Source organism: Arvicanthis niloticus, chromosome 8 (genome assembly GCF_011762505.2).
Source record: "Arvicanthis niloticus isolate mArvNil1 chromosome 8, mArvNil1.pat.X, whole genome shotgun sequence".
NCBI lineage: Eukaryota > Metazoa > Chordata > Mammalia > Rodentia > Muridae > Arvicanthis > Arvicanthis niloticus.
The window spans coordinates 33,083,994-33,111,074 of record NC_047665.1 but is presented as its reverse complement, the minus strand read 5'-3'; the positions used below and the strand labels follow the sequence as shown (position 1 = coordinate 33,111,074).

Genomic DNA, 27,081 nt, shown 5'->3' with positions numbered 1-27,081 from the left:
TTGATGCTGGGTACCTTCATCAATTGCTCTACTCTTTATTTACTGAGATACAGTCTCTTGCTGAATCCAGAGCTCACAGACTCAGCTAGTCTAGCTACCCAGCATGTTCCAGGGATCCCCTGCCTCCACCTTCCAAGCCCTGGGGTGGCTACCATGCCTATCCACCTTTTTTATGTGGGTTCTGGGCATCCGAGCTCCGGTCCTCATGTTTGTGTGGTAAGTGCTTTTTTCATTTAGCATCTCCCAGCCAACAAAGCATTCCAATAATACAGAGTGTAATATAGGGGAAATGACTATAAATGACAAAAAAGGTAAAAGTTGACACAATAGAACAGTGAATATATGTGCTTTAGAGAAAAATATAGCTGTGGCCAATAGTACTAGAAAAAAAATAGTACCAGTAAGGAAGGCCCAGACTCCCCCTAAATCTTTTAGCTACTGAAAGTCATTTATTCCTAAAATTCGAGGTATCTCTTTAAAATGCCCAATTTAAGAAAATTTAATGCTTATCAAAACAATCAATTCTGATATTTATAATTTTTTAAGCACTTGATTTCTTAGAAACATTTTTTCCCAAAACAATGTGAAACAAGGCAGGGGCTGATATTTGTTCAATCAAAAAAAAAAAATTCACTTGAACTCACAATGTAAACACTTAACATTGACAGTTTCCACCATGCACCTGGTAACTTTGATGAAAGCACTTCTCTCTCCCCAAAAATCTCATTGCTATGCCTACTTATTTGCTAGATTTTCATGGTATCTTGACACAGGGTCTTTCCATGTAGCCCAGGATGACCCAGAAGTCAGAAGTCAGGATTCTCCCTCAGCTTTTCAGTGCTGAGATTATAGGTGAAATTTATCTACTTAAATTTTCTAAAGTATATCAAATCCCAACAAAGCAACAAATCTCCTAAAAGCAGAAGTGAATATATATATATGAATATGAATATATATATGCTCCAAATCAACCAAACAACAATAAGCTTTTAAGTTCAGAAGCCCAAGGATGAAGTCAAGAATTCAAGCAGTTACAGATGAAGGCAGTTGGAGTGGTAGCCCTGTTGGCTTTGGTTGCCTCCTTTTCTAGCAATGATGCCTGTTTTGGTGGGGACAGAACGAGGGGTCTTTAGCTTTCGCGTGCTCCTGGAAGCATGGTTCTAGGAGCTGGGAGTGCCAATTCTGGGCTCCACTCCCAGCTTCCCTTGAGGTTCTCAGACACGTTCTTCTCTCTTGACAGAAATTTCCCCGCCACAAAGTTGTGGTGCTTAGAGCACCTGTGCATCCCTGGTCATTGTGAGGACTGAGTGAGACATACATAAAGAACTTAGCATTTAAGACTCACTGAGATCAATGCATCCCATGCTACTCTGGGGTTCTAATGGACTATGCAAATGACCTCAAACGTTCTTGTAAAATTACAAAGTCACCGTTTTATTCGCTTTCCAGATATGATTAATCCGCTCATAGTATTTTAGTTTATTACAAAATAGCAGCAGGAGGCATGCAGTATGATGAATGACTGCAGGTCCAAGTTTAGCTGGCAATGGGATCCAAGCATAATTACTACTGCTGTGATGCAAGAATTCTAACCTCTGCTGTAAAATGGTGTTAAGTTAGAAGATAGGCCAGGGATTCAGCCTGGGCTCTGGACACATTAGAAAGGTTGCTGTTGTATACAGGGATGTGGCATGGAGAAGTGAAGACTTCTGATACTTAGCAGCAGTTCCAAGATAATGACAACTGTCCTTAGTAATGTCCTCACAGACATTAACCCCTGAGAAGGAAGCTACACTCAGCACACTCAGCACTTCTCATGAGAGCTGAGCAGTAAGGCTCCCTGCTAGGCACTTGTGGAGTGAGTCTTTGGGAAAAGCTCTTAACTAAGGACGCCCCACCCCTTGCCTCTTCTTATTATTTTCTCAGTTTTGAACTGAAGGCAGGACTTGGCTTAGGAACACACTGCCAGCTATCACCTCTCTGCATATTCTGTGCTCTGAGGGTAAGTCTGCTTGCTCTCCCAGTCCTATGGGGCACCCCTGAGCAGACCTCCTTAATTTCCCAATAGATGTTCAGGGTCTGGCACCAAGGAGGAAGCAGAGCCAGCAGAATGGACACTAAGATTTCCACCTATTTCTTAGTTCCACATATTCACATTTTATATAAATACTCTTGCCATGGAAAATGTCATTTGCCTGCTGTCTTTCTTATTAGAGCATCAGGTACAGGGGACAAGCTCACTAGTGAGGAAATAGCACCATGTGAAGGTTAATCTCTATTTTCAGCTAGCTCTAGGATCACTTGGGAGACACAGCTGGATATATCTGTGAGGGTATTACCACCTTAAATAAGGGGGGTTGCTATCCCTTGGGTTGAGGTCCTGAACTGAATAAAATGAGGAAAATGGAGGAAGCCAGGAGAGAGCCAGGATGGATCTCTCTGCTTCCTGACTCCAGATACAACTAGCATGGACTAGCAGCTCCATGTGCCTGCCACCATGCCTGTCTCTCCTGCCATAACAAACTCTATTTGCCTTTCAAACCATGATCCAAGACCACTTCCTTCATTAAGTTGGTTATGTCAGGTATTTTATTACAGCCATGAGAGAAATAATTTATACATGTTGGAGATTAGTTTTCTAATATAACTTTAACAAACTGTGCTAACTCTAGAATATCAAACAATACACAACTATTGTTAGAATTCTGGAGATCACATGTTCTAGGATTTTGCTGTAGGTAGGGATGAACTAATTCCTTGCAGAGGCTCTGGGAAAGAACTCAATCTTTGCCTTTTCTAGGTGGCTAAGTGGCTGCTTGCCTCTCCTAGCCCATGGCCTCCTTTACAAAGCTGGAAGCACAGAGACGGTGACTTATATCACAAGGATTATCCTCGGACAATCCAGAGTAATCTCATCTTGAGATCCTTCCTTAGCCATGCTGGCAAAGTCCTTCTTTCTAGGATAGGCATTCTATGTGCAAGTTTCAGGGACTAAGATGTGGATCTACTATGTTCACTGCTGCACAATCCCTCAGGCTCTTTACCCACTAGTATGTGTGCTCAGCTCTGGCAGAGTTGAACCAACTTCTCAGCACAAGAGAGTACACTCCAACAGAACTGCAGTGCACACACATGGCAGAGCAACTGAAGGTAGCTATGTGGCTGGCTGAACATGAAGCCCCCTAGGGAAGAAAAACAGGGGTCCTCCAGGGCTCAGCCTTTGCTAAGCCATGAAGCCTCCTAGGGCAAGAAACCAGAAGACCCTCAGGGCCTAGCCTCTGCTAAACCTTTTCCTTCCAGCTAGCACAGACCTGACTCTGCTCACTGTGAGGCCTCTAGAACTACATGAGTTGTCCTGAGTTGTTCTACTTAAGGAGCTTGCAGCCACCAGAGGCAGGACCCCAGGGAAGAGCTTCTGGGAGACAGTCAGCTGCTGTTTGCTGAGTGGATACTGCATCCTACTTGGTTCTCTATTATCTGCATTTACTGTGTCAGCAATCACAGTATCCTTTCCTTGGGAGCTGTGGGGATTTAGTCTCCAATGGAAGGAGGTCAGATCATTTGTTGACTTCCTTGAAGCCCTGCCTCTTACTCCTATGGAGTAGGGTGTAGAACCAGAGAAAAACAATAGTAGCAGTGTTTCTGGAAGCTTGCCATCTGTATAGTAGGCCTCTCATACTTTACACTTTTGTTGTTGTTGTTGTTCTTAAAACTACCCAGGGAAGGAGTAGGTAGAACTTAACTCTGTAGTATGATAAGTAGGGAAGAGAGGCTAGGCTTTAGCTCTACAATGCATACTTCAGAGACATTGATATGGTCAGCTGTAAATAAGAGAGTGCTGTCAGGTACCTCATGCCTATCAAACTGACTGAGATGAACCCAGGCTTCCAGAAAATAGGCTTTATGCACCCTCCCTGATGCTGTACCCTCTGAGGCACTACTTTTAACTCCTCTTTCTCTATAGAAGGCCATCCTAGGAAAGCCAGCCTAGGTCATACATAAGCAGTTTCAAACTGCATGTCCTACAGTGCTGAGCCACACTGAGACGGTATCTGTGCAAGGAGTGTATAGCTGGATTTTCTCAGAGCACACACGTACACATGTGCATGCATACATACACAATTGACATGCTCATATTAGAACATTGCTGCAAAGTGCATTTTAATGAGGAACAGTTGGTCTGGTTCTGCTCAAATGAAAGACAGCCCTGTAAGGGAGTCACCACCTGCCTTCCCAGCTTGTACAGCAGCTTCTAAATGAGTTCTTCTGTCCCTGACACCTGCAGGTGTTGTCAGGGCCCTGCAATTACATTCTAGTGCCAGCTCTTTCTCTCAGATTGGCAGACAATGTCATTCCCCATGATTCAGTGATTCATGCCATTAAGAGATAATAGGACATACATTGACCAAGGGTAACAAACTATCTCAATTATTCTCCTAGACATCTCCTAACCTGGGAACATGCTACTGTCATAAGAGCTGTTGATTCTCCTAACCTGGGAACATGCTACTGTCATAGGAGTCCTTGATTATCTGCAAGCCAAGGATTCTTCTAGTTCTTGATGTCTAAGTTCAAAATGTTATGTACAGAGCCCATCGGCTTAGTAGGCACTGTGGAGTACACATGGCAAACAGACTGCAGTTAAGAATTAATTGGGCCTTTTCATTTGAAAACCTGACACACAGTCACGTGATGAGAATACACTATCAGCTTCTCTGTAACACTTTCAGGCATGAGTGATTCAACATCAGATATTCCTGCCCCCACCCGAAATGCTTAATTGCTATCAGGTCATTAAAATTGCAAGGAAAAAAATTTAAACATGAGCATGACACAAAATCTCACTCTAATCTTAGGATCCTGTTTTTTTTTTTAAATCTTATTTTGCTGATAGCAAAGGCTTGTGTTTACTAATAAGATTGAACATAAATTATTAAACTATTGACTATATGATCAAAGGAATTTCAGATATATTCTGAATAATTTTGCCTTGACATCCACCAAAGGAATAGATGTGATGTGTCCCTGCATGGCCTTGGTGACCCCCCCATCTCTCAGGTTGCCTACCCCTTGGACATGGACTGTGCCCAGTGAAACAAACCAAAGCCCAGCATCTGCCTGTCACCTCACTGTGACTCCTGGGGAGTCTGCATTTCATCTGACTCAAGAGACATGAAAAAAACTTCCAAGCTCTGAACTTCTTATACAAGACTGAAGACATTTCTTCTGTGTAAATTCGTTTCCTGTCTCACTCAGAAGCACAGTTAACAGCTTGAAGCACAAACTAACAAGGACGGAGGATATGATGCTGGATGCCCCTGTCTCAGGATAAGTAAGACTTCTATCATCCTTGTCTCCTAAGGGCCTGATGTGCGCGCGCTCAGCAGAAAGCCCGCTGAGCTCCAGCACACACCCAGTGCAAGGCAGAAAGCATCCAGAAAAGCATCTCAAGCGCTAAGTTTTTGCTTTGAATATAAAAATATTTTGTGTCAAAAGTGATCTCTACCATAACTGCATCTTAATTTTTCAAATATAAGCTTCAAGACCCACCTCTTGCAGTAAGTGCCATTAATGCAAATTGCTCATCCATCTTTGACACACAGGCAGGTCTCGGCATAAAGAAGGAACAAAGGGCCGCACTTTGATCTAGCATCTATAATCAGTGACTAGGATAGTAGCAGAAATCTGAGGTCATTTATTCTAAATTGGAGTAGTATTAATACAAGTTAAAGCTGCTCCACACACGGGGCTGGAGACAGGGAATTTGAATCTGATCATCTAATAAGAAAGACAATTTCTGTGCTACTTTTACCCTGCAAGCTGGACAAATTGTAGGTCAAAGGTTTTGTAGCTGGGTTGATGTGTCAATCCCTTGTCTTGCCTGGTTACAGGAGATGGGCCATTCAGGTTCCTTATCCCCCACTGCTGGGAGTCTTAGCTACAGTCACCATCACAGACTCCTGGGAGTTTCCATTACACTGGGTTTCTAGCTGATCCTCAAGATGGTCCCCAATTCCAGTTGTCTCTCCCAGTACTCTCTTCCTCCATCCTCCCTGCACCTGATCCCTTCCGTTCCTGTCCCTACTTGGCCCCCAATCTACCTTCAATATTTACTCTAGTTTCCTTCCATAGGAAGATCCATGTGCCCTGCCCCCCAGCCCCAAGCCTTCCTTGTTACTTAGCCTCTCTGGGTCTGTGGACTACAGCATGATTATCCCTTACAGCCAACATGTATTTGGGTAAAGCTGGTACAGAAATTGTAGAAGTGGCCAGCTTGAGACCCATGCCTCTGGAGGGAGCCCACCCCTAATACTGTCAGGAAGGCTAGGGACCAGAGGCAGGATAGTATAGACACCTAGGATAGAACCAAACACGACTGACAAAAACTAAAACAAATGTGTCAAAGACATGATTCCTAATGATATTCTACTATATTCATAGATAGGAGTCTCGCATAATCATTATCAGAGAACCTGCATGGGTCTGCACTAGATCCCCTGTTTATATGTTATGGTTGTGTAGCTTGATCTTCTTGTAGTACACATGAAGGCAAAACACTAATATAGACAAAAATAAAATAAATTTTAAAGTGAGTCTAAGCAAATCAAACATGAGTGAGAGTGGAGGGGCCTGGACATGCTCTACACTCCAATGGGCATGTTAGGAAGCACGCAGTGATGTCCAGTGAAGAGGAAGTGAGTGCAGGACCATGAGACAGTGCCACTCCTGTGCACTCTGCATTCCACAGGAAGCTATGTAGAAAGTGTCAATCTCCCCTTCCCTGTGACATGAGTTACAAGCTCCAGCAGGGTGTGGGCTATAGAATAGAGTGGTCAAAGGCAGAAATAGCCCCAGGAATTGGTACCCAAGGCAAGCAGAGTCAGACTTCCTGCGAACACCAACTCTCCGTTCCCCTTAACATGCTTCTTTCTCTTCCTTGGCTCCAGTGAATAAACCCCATCTTCTCCAACACTTCCTTTTGCTGCCTTCAGCTCCCAAATTGTTCCCTGTCTAACTCCCAGTTTAAAAAGGTGGAACTCATATGCCACAAATGGGTCTTGATGCTTTCTGCATCTTTCTGGAAAATTTAGAGGGAAATCATTTCCCTACCCCTTCCACTTTCTGTCCCTAGGCTCAGGGCCTGCATCCAGCTTGCCAGTCAGGTTCCCCATCACCTTGACCCATGACTCTCCTTCTTGCCACTCACTTTTTAAAACCCTTGTGATTATATTAGGTTTATTCAAGAAACTCACTTTAAAGCAAATTTGATTGTTGCCGTGTAACCTAACACAGTCACAAATTTGAAGTTTAGGATGGTGTCTTTAGGATTTCTATTGATGTGACAAAACACTATGATCAAAAGGGAGGTCTACTTAGCTTACATTTCCATATAGATGTTCATCATTGAAGAAAGTCAGGACAGGAACTCAAACAAGGCAGGAGCTGACACAGAGGCCACAGCAGGTTGCTGCTTACTGGGCTTGCTTCCCATGATTTATTCAGCCTGCTTTCTTTTAGGCCCCAGGAACACCAGCCCAGGAATGGCCAAAACCGAAATGGGCTGGGCCCTCCCCCATCAATCATTTAAAAAATGCCTTATGGTAGATTTCATGGAAGTTTTTTCTCAGGTGAGGCTCCCTCCTTTCAGACGACTCTAGCTTGTGTCAAGTTGGCATAGGACTAACCAGCACAGTGGGGATAACTGTAGGAATGCTATCCTGTCCACCACAGGGCAACAGTGAAAATACAGTTAAAAAGTGGCTGACCAATGTTGAAAACAGAAGTAAACATCCCTTTGGGTGCCCACTCACAACTTTTCACATGTTATGTAGACTCCCTAGAGCGGTGCTTCTCAACCTGTGGGCTGTAACCCCTTTGTGAGTTGAAGGACCCTTTCATAAGGGTTGCCTAGGACCATCAAAAACACAGGTATTTATATTATGATTCATAACAATAGCAAAATTACAGTTATGAAGTAGCAAAAAGAATAGTTGTATGGTTGTGGGGGGGTTCACCCTAACATGAGGAACTGTACTAAAGGGTCGCAGCATTGAGAAGATTGAGACCCACTGCCCTAGGTTAAGGACTACCCCTATATTAGTTTCCCAGTGCTAATTTGGTAACAAATAATCACAATCTATCTAACTGGATTAAAACACTTCAAAAACAGTAAGAAGGCTCCTTCTTCTATTAGTGTTCTGACTGCTTTTGAAGCCCAACCTTTCTAGCTGTATTGATACCTGGAAACAAGGCATTACAGAACCAGACTAAGTATTGTATCTAAGGCTGGAGCAGAATATGTTTTCTTATGGGAATACAGAAAGAGGACGTAGAGTGGATCACAGATGCCCAGGTTCAGAGCTTTGGTAGATTGAATACATGATGAAATGTTTTTACTCTTCATTTTCTGTACATCTGCCTTCTGGTGTCACGCTGCAGTGTAGTCTATTGACCACGTGACTTACTTGGCCAATCCAATGAGATGTTATCAAATATGTAGGCAGAAGCCCAAGGTCACTGTGCATTCCCGCTCGATGTTCTTGTTCCTCAGCCTTTGCTATCTGAATGTTTCCGTGGTCATCTGTAGGGTTAAGACTTGGAGAACCAAGTTGATTCATCCAAGTTGGTTTAGCTGAGCTACTAAAACCTCCAGACGTGTCACCAGAGACCTACTAAGGGTTGAAAACCTACATTTCACTACCCTGTCATTGATATGAATACATGTGTGAGCCCTGCAGAGACCAGTTGTGCCTTCCTGAGGTTTGAGGTTGTTTGGGAGGGGGCATTTACTGTAGCAATGGAGAGCTGTTGATAGACAGTGTCCATATATTTGGTCCAGCAGTGTTTTGAATAAGGGTTATACATGTATCTCTTGAACGCCTACATTAAGCAGCAGATACTCTATGACAGGTATCTAGTTATCAAGAATATAAATGCAAATGAAGCAAAGTCCTAGAACTCATGAGTTTCTAGGGACTGGAACCTGACATAAGGTATCTGACGTACGCAGTGGTGAACTACATTATAAAGGAAAATAGTAACCGACATTGTTATAGGTGGTGGGTGGGGTCACTGATAAGGCAGTGTTTCAGCAGAGACTGAGTGATACAAGATGGCAGACTCCTCTAATGAGAAACACACTACCAGCAGAGGGACAGGCAGGTGCACAAGCCCTCTCAAAGGGGCACTTGAGATGCTTTCATGTCAAAGAGCAGCAGGCAGGCCGCTGTGGCTAGACCAGTGTTCATAAGGGGAGACAAATCAAGGTCTCAGACTTGTGGGATGCTGTTGGCTTTCAACCTGAAACCCAAAGGTTGTTTTTTTCCTATTTTAAATTTTTTACTGTACAATAAAACTGACAACTGCAGCCATTTTAAATGCAGAGTTCCATAACACTTGTCTATTTCCTGGGTTTGCTTCGTTGTGCAGTTGTTACTGTTTCTAACGGCTCGTCATCTCACACAGAAGCTCTGTCAACATCCTGGCTGCCCACCTCACGGAGGGCTGAATGACCTTCCCCTTGCCTATCCCACACAATGTTTGTCACACTTTGTTCTGTCCTACTTCACCTCAAACTCATGTATGTGCTATCACATACATGAGAAATTCATTGCTTTTCATGGTTGAATGAGGTTCTATTACCCCACATACCACATGGTGTTTGTCCATACATCTGTGCACTGGGAGGTGGCTGGCCTGCTCCTTGTTTTAGTAAATGATCTCAGCATGAATAATGGAGTCTGAGTCTACTTTTGGTTGTTTTGGGTATAGGAAAAAAGAATGAAATTTTGGGGTCCTGTGTACCTCTGGATGGCTCTGACAAGGAGGGCACAATCAGCCTTAGACAGGGAGACTGTCAGACAAACGGCAATACTGTATGTAGGATAGCTGTGAAGTAGGGGAAGTTACTTTGCAGGAGAATGCTTGAAAAAGACTCATGGATAATACAGATGCGTTCAGGTTATTCAGAACTAGTGACCCTGGATGAAGAGTCACAGGAGAAAAAGTCACCTGAAGTCAAAGGAAGGGTGGAGGACTTACAATTGCCATCAAGATGATTTGCTTTTGGTAATTATCCTTTACAAATGCTAGTTCTGCGTAAGCACCCAGCTAAATACTGATGACCACATTCTGTTCTCACTGAGCATATGTGATATGAGACAAAGTCTTCAAACAACAAAAGAGATATTAGCCCCCAAACAAACCTTCAATTCCACAGGATATGTATGGACTGCTTACTGTGATCCATGCACTGCTCTGAGCACTCCCCAAGCCTTATCTCGGTCTATTGTTAAAAACTATAAATCAGGCTTTATCACTCCTAAATCATAGCTGAGCAAGCTACCGAGAGAGGGCAAATGCCCAAAGGATGATGGCACAATCTGAAAGGGTGAGGCCACAACGCCAAAGCCACGCTGGCCCCAAGCTCATGGGCATGAGGGCTGCTTTATTCTTTTTAAATGGATGCTTGCAAGAAAAAAGCCTGATGAGCCAGGGGCCTGTGGGAGGAAGGGCTCCTCCTGATAAGGTCTGCAGTAGTGCTTTGCTGCTAGTGTTCTTTAGACTCCTCTCTCAAGAGGTGGCAAATCTGAAATGCACTGGTTCCCAGTTTTGCAGGTTGGCATCTTACCAGATAACTGTCCAAGATAACCGACCTGATGCATGGCCTGAATATTTATGTTCCTCGGTAGTTTTACAGAACTGCATTTCATTTGGGAGATAGGCAGAAAGAAGAAATTTGCTTCCTGAAAGCTCTTCCTTGGAAACCTAAAACATTGCAAACCACGTTAGAAGTGTGTTTATTATTTTACACACAATGCAAAGCCTATGCTGAGTATGACAGGGGACATAGGCTGTTTTTCACTAAGTGTAAAGAGGTGGGGGTGGGGGAGAAGCCAGAATTCACGTAGCGAGCAAGCTCTTGCTCTAAAGGACTCATTCTTCTAGTTTCCATGAAAGGAACTTAACTTTACAAGATCATTATCTGTTTCAAAGGAGCTTTTGCAATCTGCTTATCATGATGTCAAAGGACTTCAAGGAGCAGACTGAGAAGCTTGCTTGAGAGTCCCTGCTCAAAGAACACATTAACATCTTGAGTGATACGCACAAGTGTATTGTATACACCAACTGCTCTGCTCAGAGGACTTATCCATCTCACAGTGCAGATCACTGAAAGCCAAGCACATTCAGCACATATGGACTGGGGACTAACTGGAGTGGCCATGGCACTATGCTCTGGAGGTGGGATGGGCACAGCCTGGGTAGGATGGCCCTGCTCTTGTGAGCTGCCCTCATATAGGGTTCCAGCATTTCTTCCTTGCATGTCTCTTGCCTTGTCATGAGGACTCAGTCACCAAGTGATTGTATAGGATAGACAATATGACTCCACTGGGACCACTTACTGTGTGCAGGACGTGGCTGCTCCTGTGCAGGAAGACTGAGATGTCAGGGTTAACCTGTGCTGCAGTACAGCATAATGGATTCTTGAGGAAGCCACATTCTTTGTCTAACAGGTTTAGTGTAAACATTTAGCTTCCAAAATCCAGAGTTCTCAGTCTTTGTACCGCACATTACTTCCCTGTGACTTCCCACGGCCCACAATTGCTTTGAGTATGAAAGAACAGCCGACAAAGGCCCATGCATTCTGCGTCCACTTATGACCCTTTCACACCGAGACTTTCATTCTTCACCTGCCTGAGTCCTTCTCACCTTCCAAACCCAGCTCTAATCTCACATCTGTGAAACACTCCAAGTGGAATGGAACATCCTTTCTATATTGACAGTTCCCAATGTCAATTCTACCTGTCAGTGTCATACACTTGCTCACAAACCCTTCTCAGGTATCTTGTCCCCAGGGGCAAACACAAGACTCAGCCTCTATATCTGGAGGTATCTAACAGACAGGGCTATGTCCTGCTCACCAGAGTCACAACAGAATATCAGAACAACCACAGCAGCCAGCCTGAAACCTCCTTACAGGTCCAGGCGACTTTCAGGGCTTTCATCTCCAATATCAAGTTCAGTGCCCAGATACTATATTCAGTGAGGATGGGAACAAGCAGTCAGCAGGCAACTGCATGCTGTGTGTATTAACACTTCAGCCTCCAGAGCCTGACTCTTTGCTCTGGAACTCATCAGCCTCCCTAGCTCTGGGTATCTGTCATTGCTTTTGTCTCAACTTCACTTCTCTTTCTCCCCTGCTCCAGTGTGAGCACATGAGATGTGCATTCAATTTCCCTTGTAAGCACCTCCTTGTCATTGTGCACAGAAATGCTGAGAACACTTTTCATGGCACTCAGGTGCCTTCCCCCAGGCTACAGTAACAACACAAGGCATTGCAAGCCTACAAGCTAGGCACATAGTAGAGGCTCATGAAATGGTAGCTGCTATTATCATTATTAAGGCACAATTAGTCCCTTGATGCATGCAATTCTCCTCTGTATGCCCAGTTCCAACCCTCGGGAGGAGGAAAATTATCATTGCTGATTGCACAATTAGGGGTTCAAGTGAAATGAAAGCTAATTGTTCAGCATCATCTTGGCTGATGATGCTTGAATGGTACTCAGATTGGTACACGAAAGGCATCGTAAACATATTCTACACAGTTTCCACTGACAAGATCCATACTAGTTCAGCAGTGTCCAACTTAACACAGCCTGGAAGGAAGTATGAAGTAATAGCTATCCACCCAGACTGTGCAACTCAAATGTGTCCTAACTGATCTGCAAAAGAAACAGGCGAGATGCACCCTGGAAGACAGCAGTGCACATGATATTACATGTGCTATGGTCTTAATTGTCTGTGACACCAATTTAACACTCCAGCAATAAAGAATGCAGTCTTGCATGGTTTAAAGTGGAAAAAAAAAAGAAGAGAAAAGAAAAGAAAAAGAAAACGAACTGGAAAATGTCCTGGGATTGTAGGCAACATCTTGGAGTGGAAGGAGAATAGGAAGGAACACACCCTCATTTGCTCCTAACACGGTTAGCTGATCTGTTTGAAATTAGATCCACTTTCAACTGTTTTAACTTAATTATTAAGCCATTTCTTAACCTCATGAACAAAGTTTTCATGTGCTTTCAAATCTGGCCCTGAACTAATAGCCCCTTTCACTTCAGTGGTTTTGGAAATGAATGTTAGCTGGGAAGAAAAGCATTTAAACAGTGTTTGTCTAAGGGTCAAAGCTCTGAAAACACAGCAGAGTTTGTACACAAAATTCAGTTCATCTGATGGTCTTGTTGGCCCTTTGTCAGGTAATGAAGCAAGCACGACACCCTAAAATGCTTGCTTTCTTACCAAGAGTGGCTGCAGGATTGAAGTGGAGCTGCCCCGCTTACTCAAGTGAGCCACACATGCCATAGTGTTGTGTGTAGCGGTCAGAGGACAACTTGCAGGCATTGGTTCTCTCCATCCATCATGTGTGTCTTAGGGATCTAACTTGGGTGCTTTTATTCAGTGAGCTGTCTCACAGGCCCTCCTGTGGTTTGCGTTAATGTCATTCACATTATAGTCTCTTAGGGTGACCTGCTTTCCTCTGCCAGTTTGTAGGAAGTCAATGGTTAATGGGTACATTAGAAACTATAGACTAGTGTGTAATTTCTACTGTCAGTTACAGTAAGATCATGCCTTGGAGTAAATCACAATAAGGCTGCTGGTACTGCTGCTAGTAATGTGGCAATATTTACTGTGCTGAGCCTCTTCTGTTACATCCTGTAAAACAGGTGTTCCTGTAGGTCTCTTAAGCAGAGACCTGGGCTGGTGACTTTTTTCAAGTTCATAGTGTTTGTAAGGGGTAGAATGCAGGTGCAAACCCAGGTTATCAGAATCCTAAACGCATGCTCTGAATTGCTATACTGTATTGTATATCAGAAGCCAATGTAAGTAAATTACTATAAAGAAGTCTATTGTCAAAATAAAGGCCAGGAAAGTTCTGTTATGCTTACTAAACTCATATATCTACTATGTCCATGTCTACACTATTACTTTAATCCTCCCTGAATGAGGTAATAACTACACTCTCTAAAGACACTGTGGTTCAAGAAAGTGAGCGGTGCAGTATTGCAGGAACTGCCCCTGTAATTTGACCCAAACCTGCCAGACCACAAGCTCTCCTGGTCTTTCACAAGTGGCTCACTTCTTTCTTAAACAAATTCTACCACCAGGAAAGAACACAGCAAAAGAATACATCTTTGCAATAAAACCAAATATTTGACATCTTAAAATTCGGGAGAAAATGTTTCTGCTAGGCATAGCCCAGCTGACTTCTTACTGATGAGAGAACTGGTCAGAGCAAGCGCATTGAATAGGATGAGTCACACAAGCCTCCAAGGGGAGGACCATCAGCAGCTCTGCTTCTCTTATAGCACAGGGCCTAATGCTGCTGTGACCAAATACACAGAAGGTGATCAGTCCCATCTACTTCCTCATCATTTTCTGCCTCTTCCTTCTTTCTCTTCTTGGATCCAGTGAACCAAAGTCTGCTATATAAAGAGGAATTTCTGACCAAAAGTTATCAAATGAGGGAGACTCTTGCAATGTAAAGAGTGGAGCTGGGCTTTAACTTGGCTGCCACACCTGAATGACCTATAGCAAAGCCAGGAGATGACATGGTTGAGTGACCTGGAACATCACTGATGGCACAGCTGCCATAGAAAGCAGCACACCCACTCCTCAAAAAAACAGAAACTGAGTTACTATGGGATCTAGAGCAGGGACTTAAGCAGACATCGGGCCACCATGTTGCCAGGAAGCACTTGGTGACAGAACTTCAAATGTGTTCAGATGAAAGACTGAGCAGAGAAAGTGTCATGGAGTACTACTCAGCATGTAATGACACAATGAAATGTCGCCCAGCCTTTGGGGAAGGCACAATATGGATGAAGTTTGAGGACATCATGCAAATCACAAAAAGGCAAAGGCAGTACAACGCCACTTTCATCAGTCACCTCCAGTAGGTAGAGTCATGGACAAAGAGATCATAAGTTCTCAGGGAGTAACAGAGAAGTAGAAAGGGAGTTACTGTTTAATAAGTACAGAGTTATAGTTTTTATAACATTAGCAAGAGTCCCGGAGACTACTTGCTGAACAACAACACCATTAAAATGGTTACAATTGAAAAATTATTCATATTCATACTTTCTCCTTCCTGCTTTCTTTTCCTCCTTCCTTTCTTATATCCATCCATTCATCCATCCATCCATCCATCCATCCATCCATCCATCCATCCATCCATCTATCCATTGCTGGATACTAAAACCAGGGTCTCCTGTATAACAGGAAAAGGCTCTACCACAGAGCTACCTTATTTTTATTTTTTGAGATAGGGCCTTACTAAGATGTCCAGGCTAGCCCTGAACATATTACATAGCCCAGGCAGGCCTTGAACTTATGATCCTCTTATCTCAACCTCCTGAGTTGCTGGGATTACAAGCCTGTGCCACTAGGCCTGGGCAAACTTCAAATTAAAGAAACCAAACAAACATATATTTATGTGTATGGTGTTTTGCCTGTACATATGCCCATGCATTAAGTATATGCATGATACTCACGGAGGACAGAAGAGGTGATTAGACCTCCTGGTACTGTAGTTACTGATGGTGATCTATTATATGGCGCTAGGAATCAACCCTCTGGAATAGGTTCTCTCAAAAACCAGCCAGTGCTTTTAGCCACCGTGCCATCTCTCTAGTCCCACAGATCTTATGTTGGTCTTGAAATTGGTAAGACCTGGATGTAAAAAGTGGCTCCTGTTTGTCTCTACCTGGTTCCTCTTTTTTCATGACTCTGAGTAAGTTATTTATTAGTCTACTGATGTTTTGGTTTCTTATCTGTGAAATCTGGATGGTTAACAGTAGGCTATCATGAGGATAATATGAATGCATGTTACCTAGCATGCCACTTGGTCCATGGTAATCACTCCCTAAATACACGCTGGTTTGAGACTGCAGCAGAAGGATTGGAGAATTTAACCAATGAAAAAGATGGATCATTATTTTGATATTTGGTAATGGAATATGATTATGGCTTTAAAAGGATTTTTTTTCAGTGCTGGGGATGTAACTTAGTGGATTGAGGGGCTAGAGTACCAGAGTCTCTGAATTCAATTCCTAGCACTACTTAAAATGGGCTGCTGAAGGCACACATGACTGAAATTCCAATACTCCATAGGTGGAATCTGAGGGATCAGGACTCAGAGCTCATGCTTAGCCTTGGCCAGTTGCCACCTGGGCTACAACAGACTCTGTCCCAGAATGACAAAAGAAAGATCCTAAAAATAACCTTTTTAAAGGTTATTGACTGATATGTTTCTAGATAAAATGATAAATAGAATTCCCATACAAATAATTTGGGTAGGAGATAGGTAGGCATATATTTATGTGTAACATAATAATTAAGACTACAGATGATGTAAGATTGGCTATGAGGTGACAACTGTTCGAGGTGGGTAATCATGAGCATGTGGGATGATGATGCTCTGCTACTACTGTTTGAGGTGCTCCAAGCTCCCTCTTGGAAGACTGTGTTATTAAGGTAAAACCTGACGCTCCTGGATGATGAGTCACAGACAAGTTTTCACTCTATTGAATGGTTATAGATGTGTACACCTCACTATGCCTGTGTACCCATAGGTTTTCTTTTTTCTTGTTGTTTGAGTCAGGATCTCCTTGTGTAGCCCAGGCTGGCCTTGAACTTATAGTGATCCTCCTGTGTCATCTTCAAAAGTACCAACTGTTGGGATTACAAGTGGATGCCACCATGCCCATAGGTTTCCTTTTGATATCCACCTGAAGTTCCTACACTGATGTAAGGAAAGCTGTGCATAATTACATTAAAATGTTATAATTGCTTCTTATTGGTATCAGATACTCCTCACTAGCTTGAGAAGTAGGTCTTGAATTATAAATGAGTATGAATGAGTATGAGTGTCACCAGAAAGCAAAAACAAAGGAAAACAGATTATGAAGGTAGAACATAAATGGTATGAATGTAGGAGGAAGGACCACTGGGGTGAAAAGGGTTAAGAGGAGATGAAGTAGAAGATGAGGGAAAAGGAGAAGAGGGTGTAGCCAAAATTAAAGGTACATGAAAAAGCCATATGCAAACCTACTCTTTTGTAAGCTATTCTATTTTAAAAAATATAATAAAAATACTTTGAAGGGAGATGCCTTATGGGGTGTGTAATGTTACTCTCATATCCAGTGCCAGGTGTGAGATATTATCCTATGAGTTGAGTTGTTGATCAGAATGGACCCAAACACCCCCAAACAATACAGACTTTAGCCACTGCTCTTGATTACCTACTGAAACTAGGTAAGACCCACTGCTAAAGACACCTTGTACTTCGGTTTTAGGCTGTAGAGAAATGGGGCTGAAACTGGACAGGAAGGACCTTCCATGCTGGCAACTTCCGTAGTGCTGGAAGGTGCAATGCATACTGCTGGGGGAGAAAAGTCATTAATGGCCTTGGCTGGCTCTGAGCCCTGTGAGCTACCACACCAAACAACCAGGCAGGATGAGTCCACTGCTGCAGTAGTGGCATGACGGAGAGGCAGTCACCAACAAATTATGACTGGATTCCAGGCAGGAAAAAAATTCATGTCTTAAAAAACACCCATGGCTTGGGAGGTCATAGGCCTCAGAGGACAGGGGGATGACCTATCATGGTTGTTTTGCTAAATGAATATGGTATCCAACTGCCTTCTAAACATTTATATTTATATCCAGACATTAGTGTTATTCTCAGCTTTGGTCAGAGAAGTTTCTGTTTATAATGAGTGATGGTTAATGCAGAGGCTCACAACTGGTCAGAGGGTTGGGAATAAATGACTGTTGAGTACACAGCCTTAAATAGAGTGTCTTTATCATGCCCTCCAAGGCTCAGAGAGTATCACTGAAGAGAAAGCAGAAGAAGGCTGTGACTCTGTCTCTTGGACATGGCACGTTGCACTGAAGAACTCACAGCAGTAGTGGCTGTTTATACAAGACTGGCCAGTCAGTACTTCATTATTTATGAAGAAGGCTCACTAGGCCTCATCTCTTCTTAAAAAGCATAGGGGGCTGGTGGAGTCGTATTCCTTAGTAAGTTGGTTGTCGCTGCTCAAATAAATAGTTCCTACTTCTGCTCATGCAAGAAACCCTCCACATCTCTAATAAAGCTAGAGAAAGGAGACTCGACAAACAGCCTATGATATTTCTAACTGTCTCATTTGTGCACACCTATGCGCCTAGCTTCTGAGGGAAATGAAGCAGAATGAGGACAGGCTGGACCCTGTCTGAAAATAAAAGGTAGAAATTACATGGTAGAAACTTTGCATCATATGTGGGAGGCCCTGGGTCTAGTTTACAGTACTTCAAAAAAGAAGAGGAGAAAAAGGTTTCTCTTTGTCTTTTTCTATGAAGATGTATTTCTTAGATATACAGCAACTCTACTTTACTATAGTTCTTTCCACCATGCTCCGTTGATCTAGTCATCATTTAAAATAACAATTCTTGATTTTATTTGTATTTATGGAACTCTAAGTTCTTCCACAGAGCAGCATTGAGTATACTCTGTCAAGTGAGATTTTTCAATCATTGAACTGTAGAGACAGAAGTTTCTTCAGTGCTCACTATGCACAACCATGTTGTATGTGAGACAACCAGGGTTTAGGGGGGCTGGTGATTTACAGGCTAACAAGTCAATTAAAGAGACAAAATATAGCGCAGACTCCTTATCCCCTTGCCTAGACGGCTTCCCTAATCAGCGGTCTCTCTTACCAGCTCCATTAAAGGATGTCTGCAGGCCCTGACATGAAATGGAGTAAGCCCAAAGCCCAGGGCTAAATATCTAGAGAGATGGCTTATCAGATAAGAAAACTTGCTTTTTCAGAAGACTTGAGTTTGGCTGCTAGGACACACATTGGGTAGCTCACAACTACTTTTCACTCCAGATCCAGGGTGTCCAGTGCTCATGCTGGGCCTCTTCAGGCACCTGCATTCACTTGCACATGAACTCATGCAGGCACTCACATGTATATGAATAAAAAACAATAAACAATTCACCAGAACGCCATGAAATCAACAATTAGGGAGAGGCATTTATTATTGAAAATAACTTTTGGCAGAGTAACTTCCTTCCTGTGCTTTGGGTTTCTCTCCCCAGACCTTCTCCTTTCTGAGATGGGGGTCTTAGCCATGCAGCCAAGGATGCCCTTGAACTCCTGGTCCTTTTGCTGCCCCACCCCAGTGCTGAGATTGCAGGCATCATGCTATTCCTGTTCCATTTAGATTTCTTTACAAAGTGTGTAGGAAGGGATTACTCTAGGGGAAAAAAAAATTAAGCAGAAACCTAGGAAGTTCAGATAGTTACAAATTCTGATGGGATCAGCTCTGTGGCTTCATCCTAACAGAACTACCATCCTTGCCAAAGACAATGAGAACCCACTATTATGGCTAAAATAATCAATAACAACAAAATGGAGATGTTTTTCCTGAAGTCTCTTCACGCTACTTTTCTTGAATACAGCAAGGTTTGGGGAGAAGATAAAGACCATATGTAATTTGGGTAAGGCAACGTGCCAGCTAAACTTTGTTCAGCAGCAGGACTTGACACTGCGAGGTGGATATTTCACTCCCACAGAACAGGCAGAACTAAAGCTCTGAGCAGTTTAGACCCAGGTGCAAACCCAGGTCCCTATGCAAACTCCAAGTACACAGAGCTAGGTGTATCCAAAACAAATTCCAGAACCTTTCCTGCTGTCAGAGCTCAACATGCCTGAGATGGTTATTACCTCTACTGCCTGCTTGAAAAGCCTGAAACTACTATGCTTCTTCCTGCTTGCTTTGGCACTCCTAAAGAATACAGTGTAATAACAGAAGAAATTCACTGGCAAAGCCTTCTGATCCTGGCATGCTGGGTATATGCACAAATAACAGTAAAAGAGGAATAACCATGTAAGACAGAGCTTAACACAACCCTCACTAGAGTCCTTACTTGCAGTTTCACGAATGTAGAAGAATCCATTTCTGTAAGCCCAGGGAAGCCAGGAGCCACGTGATCTCATCATACCTGGCCCTCTGTGCTGTCATGTGTAAAGGTGGGCTGGTGGGAACACTATTTCCTACGCTGGAAGAAGGGAGAGAGCAGAGAGGAGACGAGTGGGGTGCACTTTTAGAAAGCACAAGGTATGCAAGAACAGCAGAAGGGGCTGCTCTCCCTTGTTCAGGGATTGTTACCAAACAAGAAGGTTTTAGAACTCTAGCGCTTAACAAGAGATGCATGTGTGAGAACCAAGCCAGACAGGGTCTTTAAAATATGTCTTTCATTTGCTGTTAAATTCTTTCCACTGAAAATCAACTTCCTGGGCCTGGAAAACCAGCATAGTGATAGAGCATTTTACTAGCACATGTGAGGACATGAGTCTAAGCCTCAGAATGTTGGATAAAGAAAAAAACTCTCTTATAGCACACTCTATAGTTTAGCTATTTTCTTGAAACATATGCCAAGAAAAGCTGATATAATCCAGCTGAATTTCTAGCCATCTAATTTCAATACTAGGCTACTGTTGCTTCAAGGCTACTCTCACCAAATTCCAAATAAGATTAAAATAACAACAAAAACAAAAGCTAAAATACCTCCCAAACTCCAAACAGACATAAGTAATTTTGTTTGTCAAGTTTTAACAACATGGCAGCCTCACACTGGGTTTAGTGGTACATGCCTGTAATCCTAGCACGTGGAGGGCAGAGGGAGAAGGACTAGGAGGTCAAGCTCAACGTCACCTACAAAATGAGTTCAAGCCTAGACTAGTGCACATGAGACCCTGTCTGAAAAATAAAATAAAACAAAATAAAATACTGGTATAAGATAGATCAGTGGATGAAAGTTTCGCTGTATAACCCTGACAACCTGAGTTTAATTCCTGGATCTCACAGTGGAAGGAAAGAATCAATTCCCCATAGTTGTCCTCTGACCTCCACATGTTCACCTAAACACACACACACATACACACACACACACACTGAATGATAGTAATGATAACAATAATAATGGCAATAAAGTGAGCACACACAAAAGAAGGAAGAAGGCATGGTTCTGACACATGCTAATCCATGCTCCTTGGCTGTGGGTCAGATATCATATATGGGTACCCTCCTATGCAACAGCCAAGCACAGAAGAGGTACCACTCTTGCTGGATTTGAGTTTAGCATCATCAGTGAAGACAGGTAGAGGTAACAGGCTTGCCACCATCCTTGAAGTAAAGCTGTACTTCTGTTGTTTTAATTAAGATATCTTTACCATTCATTTGAAGTAAGAATTACAGAGTAAAATGATCTAGGGATTGCATGGGAGATAAGTATCTGTTATCTTTTTTCCATATGTTAAGTCACTGCTATATGCTTTTATTGGAGGGGGATGTTTAACAATTGTGTTGAAGAAAGGATATCAAATGATGCTTAGAAATGTGATACACATTTTCATTTCACACTCCATCAGCTTTTACAACTGTAGCTCAATGAGATGTGTGAGAGACGCTGGCAAACAGCCATATTTACAGGGGCCAGGTTACTTTTTCTATGGAATGAAAAAAATGTTTAATTTTCACTCCATAGGGCTCAAGTATATATGCAGCTCACACTAGCAAGAGGCACCGCAACCACACGTATGCCACAGCTTAGTGTCTGTTCACCTGTAGGCTTTGACTGTGTTATAAACAGCTTTGTCAGCAGGGAAACATTGGGTCCTCTTCACCCTCCCTTCAGGATCAATGAGACAGAACCACACTGGATCTTGGTGTTGAATCTCTTACCTACAAACATGGCTTTTTTGCCTTCTGCTTCTACCCTGGAAAAGGAAGCAGTTTATTCCCTTTATTGGCGAAGAAGCAAAAGTCTAGCCATCAGCAAAGATACCCCTGCACATCCAGATCTCCATATGTCAGAAAGGAAGGAGCAAAGCCGTGTGCCTCTTTAAAAAGGGGGATGGTGAGTGATCGCAGATGCAGGGGCAGGGGCAGGGGCAGGGGCAGGGGCAGGGGCAGGGGCAGGGGCAGGGGCACTGAGCTTCCCAAGCTGCCATGGCATCAGCAGCCTGGAGGGAAGGAACTTGGAACTTACCTTTGTCAAACCTGAGACTTCTCCCTTGGCCAGCGGCTTGCTGATGGATGGTGTATAGACTCTGGTTTCTGATACTGGCTGTCCTTTCAAAAAATGTTTTCCTGATTCATAAATGTCGACTTCAACCATTTTCCCCATGAATGCAGGGTTCTTTGGCACTAAAACCTTAAAATGAATTTTCAGACATTAGAAATTGTTAACATGGCCTTATTTAACAGTAGTTCTAGGTTCCAGAACAATGATGTAGGAAGGCTTCTTGCTCCCCACATCACTCTGCCCACCCATCATTAACATCTTACATCAGCGTGGTGTGTTTGCCATCATGAATAATGACAAATGGTATGCCACTAACAACTAAGTCCATACTTCATTCAGAGGCTCTGGGATCCCACTGCAGAGCACTGCCTGGCTGCTGGGATCCCACTGCAGAGCACTGCCTGGCTGCTGGAGGATTTGGAGTCCTGGGGAGTGGGAAGGCTTTTCTGAGAGGAGTCAAAAGGCTAAAGACCCAGGATGTCAACAATCCTGAATGAAGGACAGTGACAGGAAGCCTGGGGGATTCCCAATAGCCAGCCAACTACTTCTGGACAGGCCTTCAATACCTGGGCCTTGTCTGTCCTGCGCAATGAAGGAAACTAATTAGAAAATTATGGAAGCCTCACACTCACAATAGCTTCAAGTTAGCTGTTGCTTCAAATGAAGGCGGGCGCGCGCGCGCGCACACACACGCACATTCATGTGTGCTTATGTGTGCAAAAGGATAAGAGGAATGGCATTTCAAAACAACTCTCAGTAACACAGCACATTGGTTTGCCTAAATGCCTCCTCTGGCTGAAGGCTGCCATTCATGGCTGCTGTTGTTAGGAAAGGGATGTATCTGTTATTCTCCTGAGCCAACCTCTGCTTCAGAAGCAGCCACTCTGAAGGCTATTTGCCTGGCTCACAGGGAACTGTCAAATGGCTCTTTCTGTTAGAGCATGCAGATAAAATGATACAGGTATATGTTTACCTCAGCAAGCGTCTCCTCTTGCTGGGGACTTACAGGTAGTTTGTATTCACTCTATCCCCTCACGTGTTAGTTTTAGTACTGTAGCTACTTGTGGACCTCTTCAAGTCGGGGTCCAATGCACACAGACCAGTTCCAAACCATCAATAGTTTGATATTTTCTTACAATCTTATTAAGAAAAACAAAAGCTATGGTGTTGTTCAAAGACTTGGTTATAGAGACAGAGAAAGGGAGGGGGGTGTCAGGGAAGAGCCTGCAGTTGCACAGTCCCTGAGAAGCCACACTGGGTGTTGGTCTTTCTGAGGTTAGTTTTTATGATCACTGCACACAGCACACACAGCTTCATCAAAGGGTAGGGATAAAGGTCACCTGGAGGGTGGCTGCCACATGGCAAGCAGGCCAACTAAAGGAGCATTAGTAACAGGCCCTTTTAAAATCATGTCATAAAGTAAGAAAATCCCTAGTTGAAGCTATACCTAGAAATACTGGTGCTATTCCTGGGAATATAAGTCGTCTTGATGTGCTGCCTTGACCTGAACGAAGGGTTCGGTGTTTCGTGTTGTTCCCCACCCTTGGGTTTGAATAATTGGAAAAAGCCCAACTGCCTTCTACGGGAGAAATCAGCTAATGAGGCATGCCAGTGCATTTAAAATGAAAGGAAAAGGTTCCCTGCCGAGGCACAACCCCAGATGGCCAGAGAGAGGAGAGGAAAGAAATGACCAAAATACACCAGGGTTCTCCTCAGGGCTGAGCAGAGGCTTGGGCAGCAGAGGAGAATGGTTCTTCCTGAGACGGAACAGGAAGACCGTTGGGCTTTAAGGTGAGGCACGGGAGCTCCTTTCTCAGCTGCAGTCTTCCCTGGATACCCAGCAAGTGGTCTACTTGGTTTGGAAAGCTCCTATCTAGGAACTACTGCCTGGCTAGATAGTAATTCATGTGCATAAGCGTAGTGCAGCCTCTTCATTGCTTTCTTACCCAAATTGTCCTTTCCCCAGCCCAGTTTCATCTGAAGTGCCCATGTAATACCTAAAAATCCCCAAATTCCAATTCTAGTCATGACCTAGAGAGAGAGAAAAAAAACTCCACTTCTCATCTGATGAGAAAGAACATAAGGATAGGAAACCCCATCTGACATTAAGGAAAATTAATATGGCTCAGAACCATCTGTGGCCATCTCACGCCACTGTGTCTCCTGGTCACGTGTCCTGCTTGGACCTTTCAGGGTTCTTCCTGGAGGGAACCACTCTGTGAGAAACTTCTGACATTCTCTCACCTGCTGGGGAGCTGAGACCCAAGTGCTGACAGAAGTCAGGTCTAAAAAGCATTCAACAGTGGCTCTGTTTGGTTACTGGGATTTTGGTTCATTTAGATTTTGTACATTTTTAAAAACTCTACTTTGCTAAAAGGCTGGGAACAAATGAGAAAGGGTCTATCCTCTGGATTCCCCTCAGAGTGATGAACCACTGTGGAGGCCTTGTTCCCTTGGAGGTTTAGAGGCCACCTAGGGTTGCCCTTCTTGCCAGTCTTCTTTACCTTACCTGCAAGTGAGTAAGAGAACCACTACAATTCATGCTGATGTGCTCGGTATACACACTTCCTGCCTTCTCAACAGGATTTTTCTCTCCATTTACTCTGTGGTAGCTTCTGAGTCCCAACTCCTAGAAGCCTGAGGCTGTCCTGTCCTGGACTTACAAGGCCTCCAGTACATGCAGTGACATTTACACCCTCTGTGAAGGTCCACCCTGCTAGTCTGGTTCCCTTCAGTCATACAATCCTTTCTTCTTGTTCCTTTTGCTCAAACGTTCAGAGCTTGTCTCACTTTGAAGAAAAAGACATGGAAATGTGGTTCTTACCTGCTCATAGAATCGGTTATGTGCAACATAAAACTTGGAGTCAAAAGACTCCTCTGTGACTAGCACTTGTTGTCTTTCGCCAATCTGTAGGGAGAAGAAAAGACAAGGATAAAGAAGCAATAATCCGAAAATAAATAGCAGCCCATATATTCCTGGACCATAGCTACCGCTTCGTGAATTTAAAGTAGACTACAGATGGTCAGTTGTTTAACAGACAACACTGTGCATAACTCATTCAAATCTCCTGAAAAACATTAACTATTCAGGAATGTAAAATAATCATAACACAAACCCTTATTATTTTTTTACAGGACTATGAAAAAACTCAATCAGATTCCTTTCTTCTACATAAGATACAACAAAAGCTTCTAAAATGCACCAAAATCCAAGTAGCACTTTGTTTCTTGCAACAAAGTTGCACAACAAGCCAGAACAAGCTGCTTCTAATCCAAGCGCAAGAAAATATTTTGGCAATATAGGAGAATAGTAATAAACATTAATTTGAGTTATAAAGGATCTAACACTAAAGAAAATGCACCCAAAACTAGTCATTAGGGGCTGCAGAGACTACTGTGATGAAGTGTGCACACAGCTTCTCCAGAAGACCCAGGTATGAGTCTGGCACCCATATTGGATGGCTTACAACTGCCTATACCTTCAGTTCTTAAGGATCTGATTTCCTCTTCTGTCTTCAGGAGTACCTGAACTTACTTATGTGCACATAGCCCCCCCCACCCCCCGCATATTAATTTTAAAACCATACACATAATTTAGAAAACTGAACTAGTTCTTAGGCCTTCACATTTCAGTGTTACACTTCTTCCATACAATTCTAAAATTATGACTAATTTGCATAAGTATTTACTTATTATTATAGGCAAGTGTCTTATTATAGCAACAACTCCATGTTGCTGTCACTTTTTAAAGAGCAAACATGAAATTATGTAATTTGAAGATCAATGGATGGAACTAGAAAACATTATACTGAGTGAGGTAACCAATATTAGACCCAGAAAGACAAATGTCATACGTACTACTCTTAAGTGGGATCTTTAATGTGTGTGTTTCATCGGGAGTACCTGTCAAGTTCAGGAAACCAGAGAGCCATTGGTAGAGAGAGGGGAGAAGGACCTTGAGTAAGAAGGATAGTAGAACACTGATGATATGAAGGGGAAAAGGGAAATAAAGGGAGGGAGGCTTAGGTGGAGAGAGGGATGGGAGGGCAGAGCAAAGGAGGGATGGATGACTAATACTAAAGATGTCTGAAAAAGCCATATATATTTATAAGCTTCATACACCCACACACACATATACACATACACACACACATACACACACATATACACATACATACACACACATATATACACACACATACACACACATACACACACATACACATATATGTTTAATAAGGGAGTTTAATTGGAGTTACCCTACAGAGGGGATAATGTTCCTTCCTGTGATGGATAGTTTTGTGGCAACTTGACAGAAGCTAGTGTCACTTGGGAAGAAGTAACCTCAATTGAGAAAATGCCCCCACCAGACTAGTTTGCAGAAAAGTATGTGGGGCATTTTCTTGATTAATAATTGGTGTGCATGGGCCTACCTCACTGTGGGTGGTGCCACCCCTGAAGAGGTGGTGCTGGGTGTATAAGAAGCGGGCTGAGCAAACCATGGGGAGCAAGCCAGTGAGCAGTATTCCTCCAAGGCCTCTGTATCAGTTCCTTCCTGCAGCTTAAGGCTTTGAGTTACTGTCCCGACTTTCATGGATGATGTACTTACAAGTTGTACAAATGAAATAAACCTTTTCCTCCTCAAGTTGCTTCTGGCCATGGTGTTTTATCACAGCAGTAAAAACCCTAAGACACTCCTAGAAGCCACATTTTGCCAAATAAAGAGCTCAGTGCCAGATATGGGATACCTCCACTTGAGAGATGTCTGGAGACTTCCAAAACAATACTGGCCATTGCCGTTGGCTACCCAACTTGATTTTGATGGTAAAAACTCTATTGTTAAATGACATACTTCGGTCATAGGACCAGATTAATATCTTTATAATCATAGTGCAGCTCTCAGATATCATCAGGGATGATTTTTTGTGTGTGTGTGCTGTAAATGGTGG

At 43.1% G+C, this 27,081-nt stretch overlaps 1 protein-coding gene across 3 annotated transcripts in view; it reads right to left on the bottom strand.

Moving 5' to 3' along the window:
• Cdkal1 (CDKAL1 threonylcarbamoyladenosine tRNA methylthiotransferase) overlaps positions 1-27,081 on the bottom strand; it is a 521,362-nt gene that overhangs the window by 5,839 nt on the left and 488,442 nt on the right. For 2 of the 3 annotated variants that reach the window (XR_013112201.1, XM_076939217.1), the window contains exons 15-16: positions 24,957-25,040; positions 22,115-22,261 (exon numbers count right to left, since the gene is read on the bottom strand). Coding sequence is in view for 2 of the 3 variants with exons in the window: in XM_076939217.1 (XP_076795332.1) it covers positions 24,997-25,040 (44 nt within the window). In the remaining variant the exon portion in view is untranslated. Of the gene's footprint in view, positions 1-22,096; positions 22,262-24,956; positions 25,041-27,081 lie in introns of those variants that run through there. The other variant, XM_034511047.2, reaches the window with a different exon arrangement.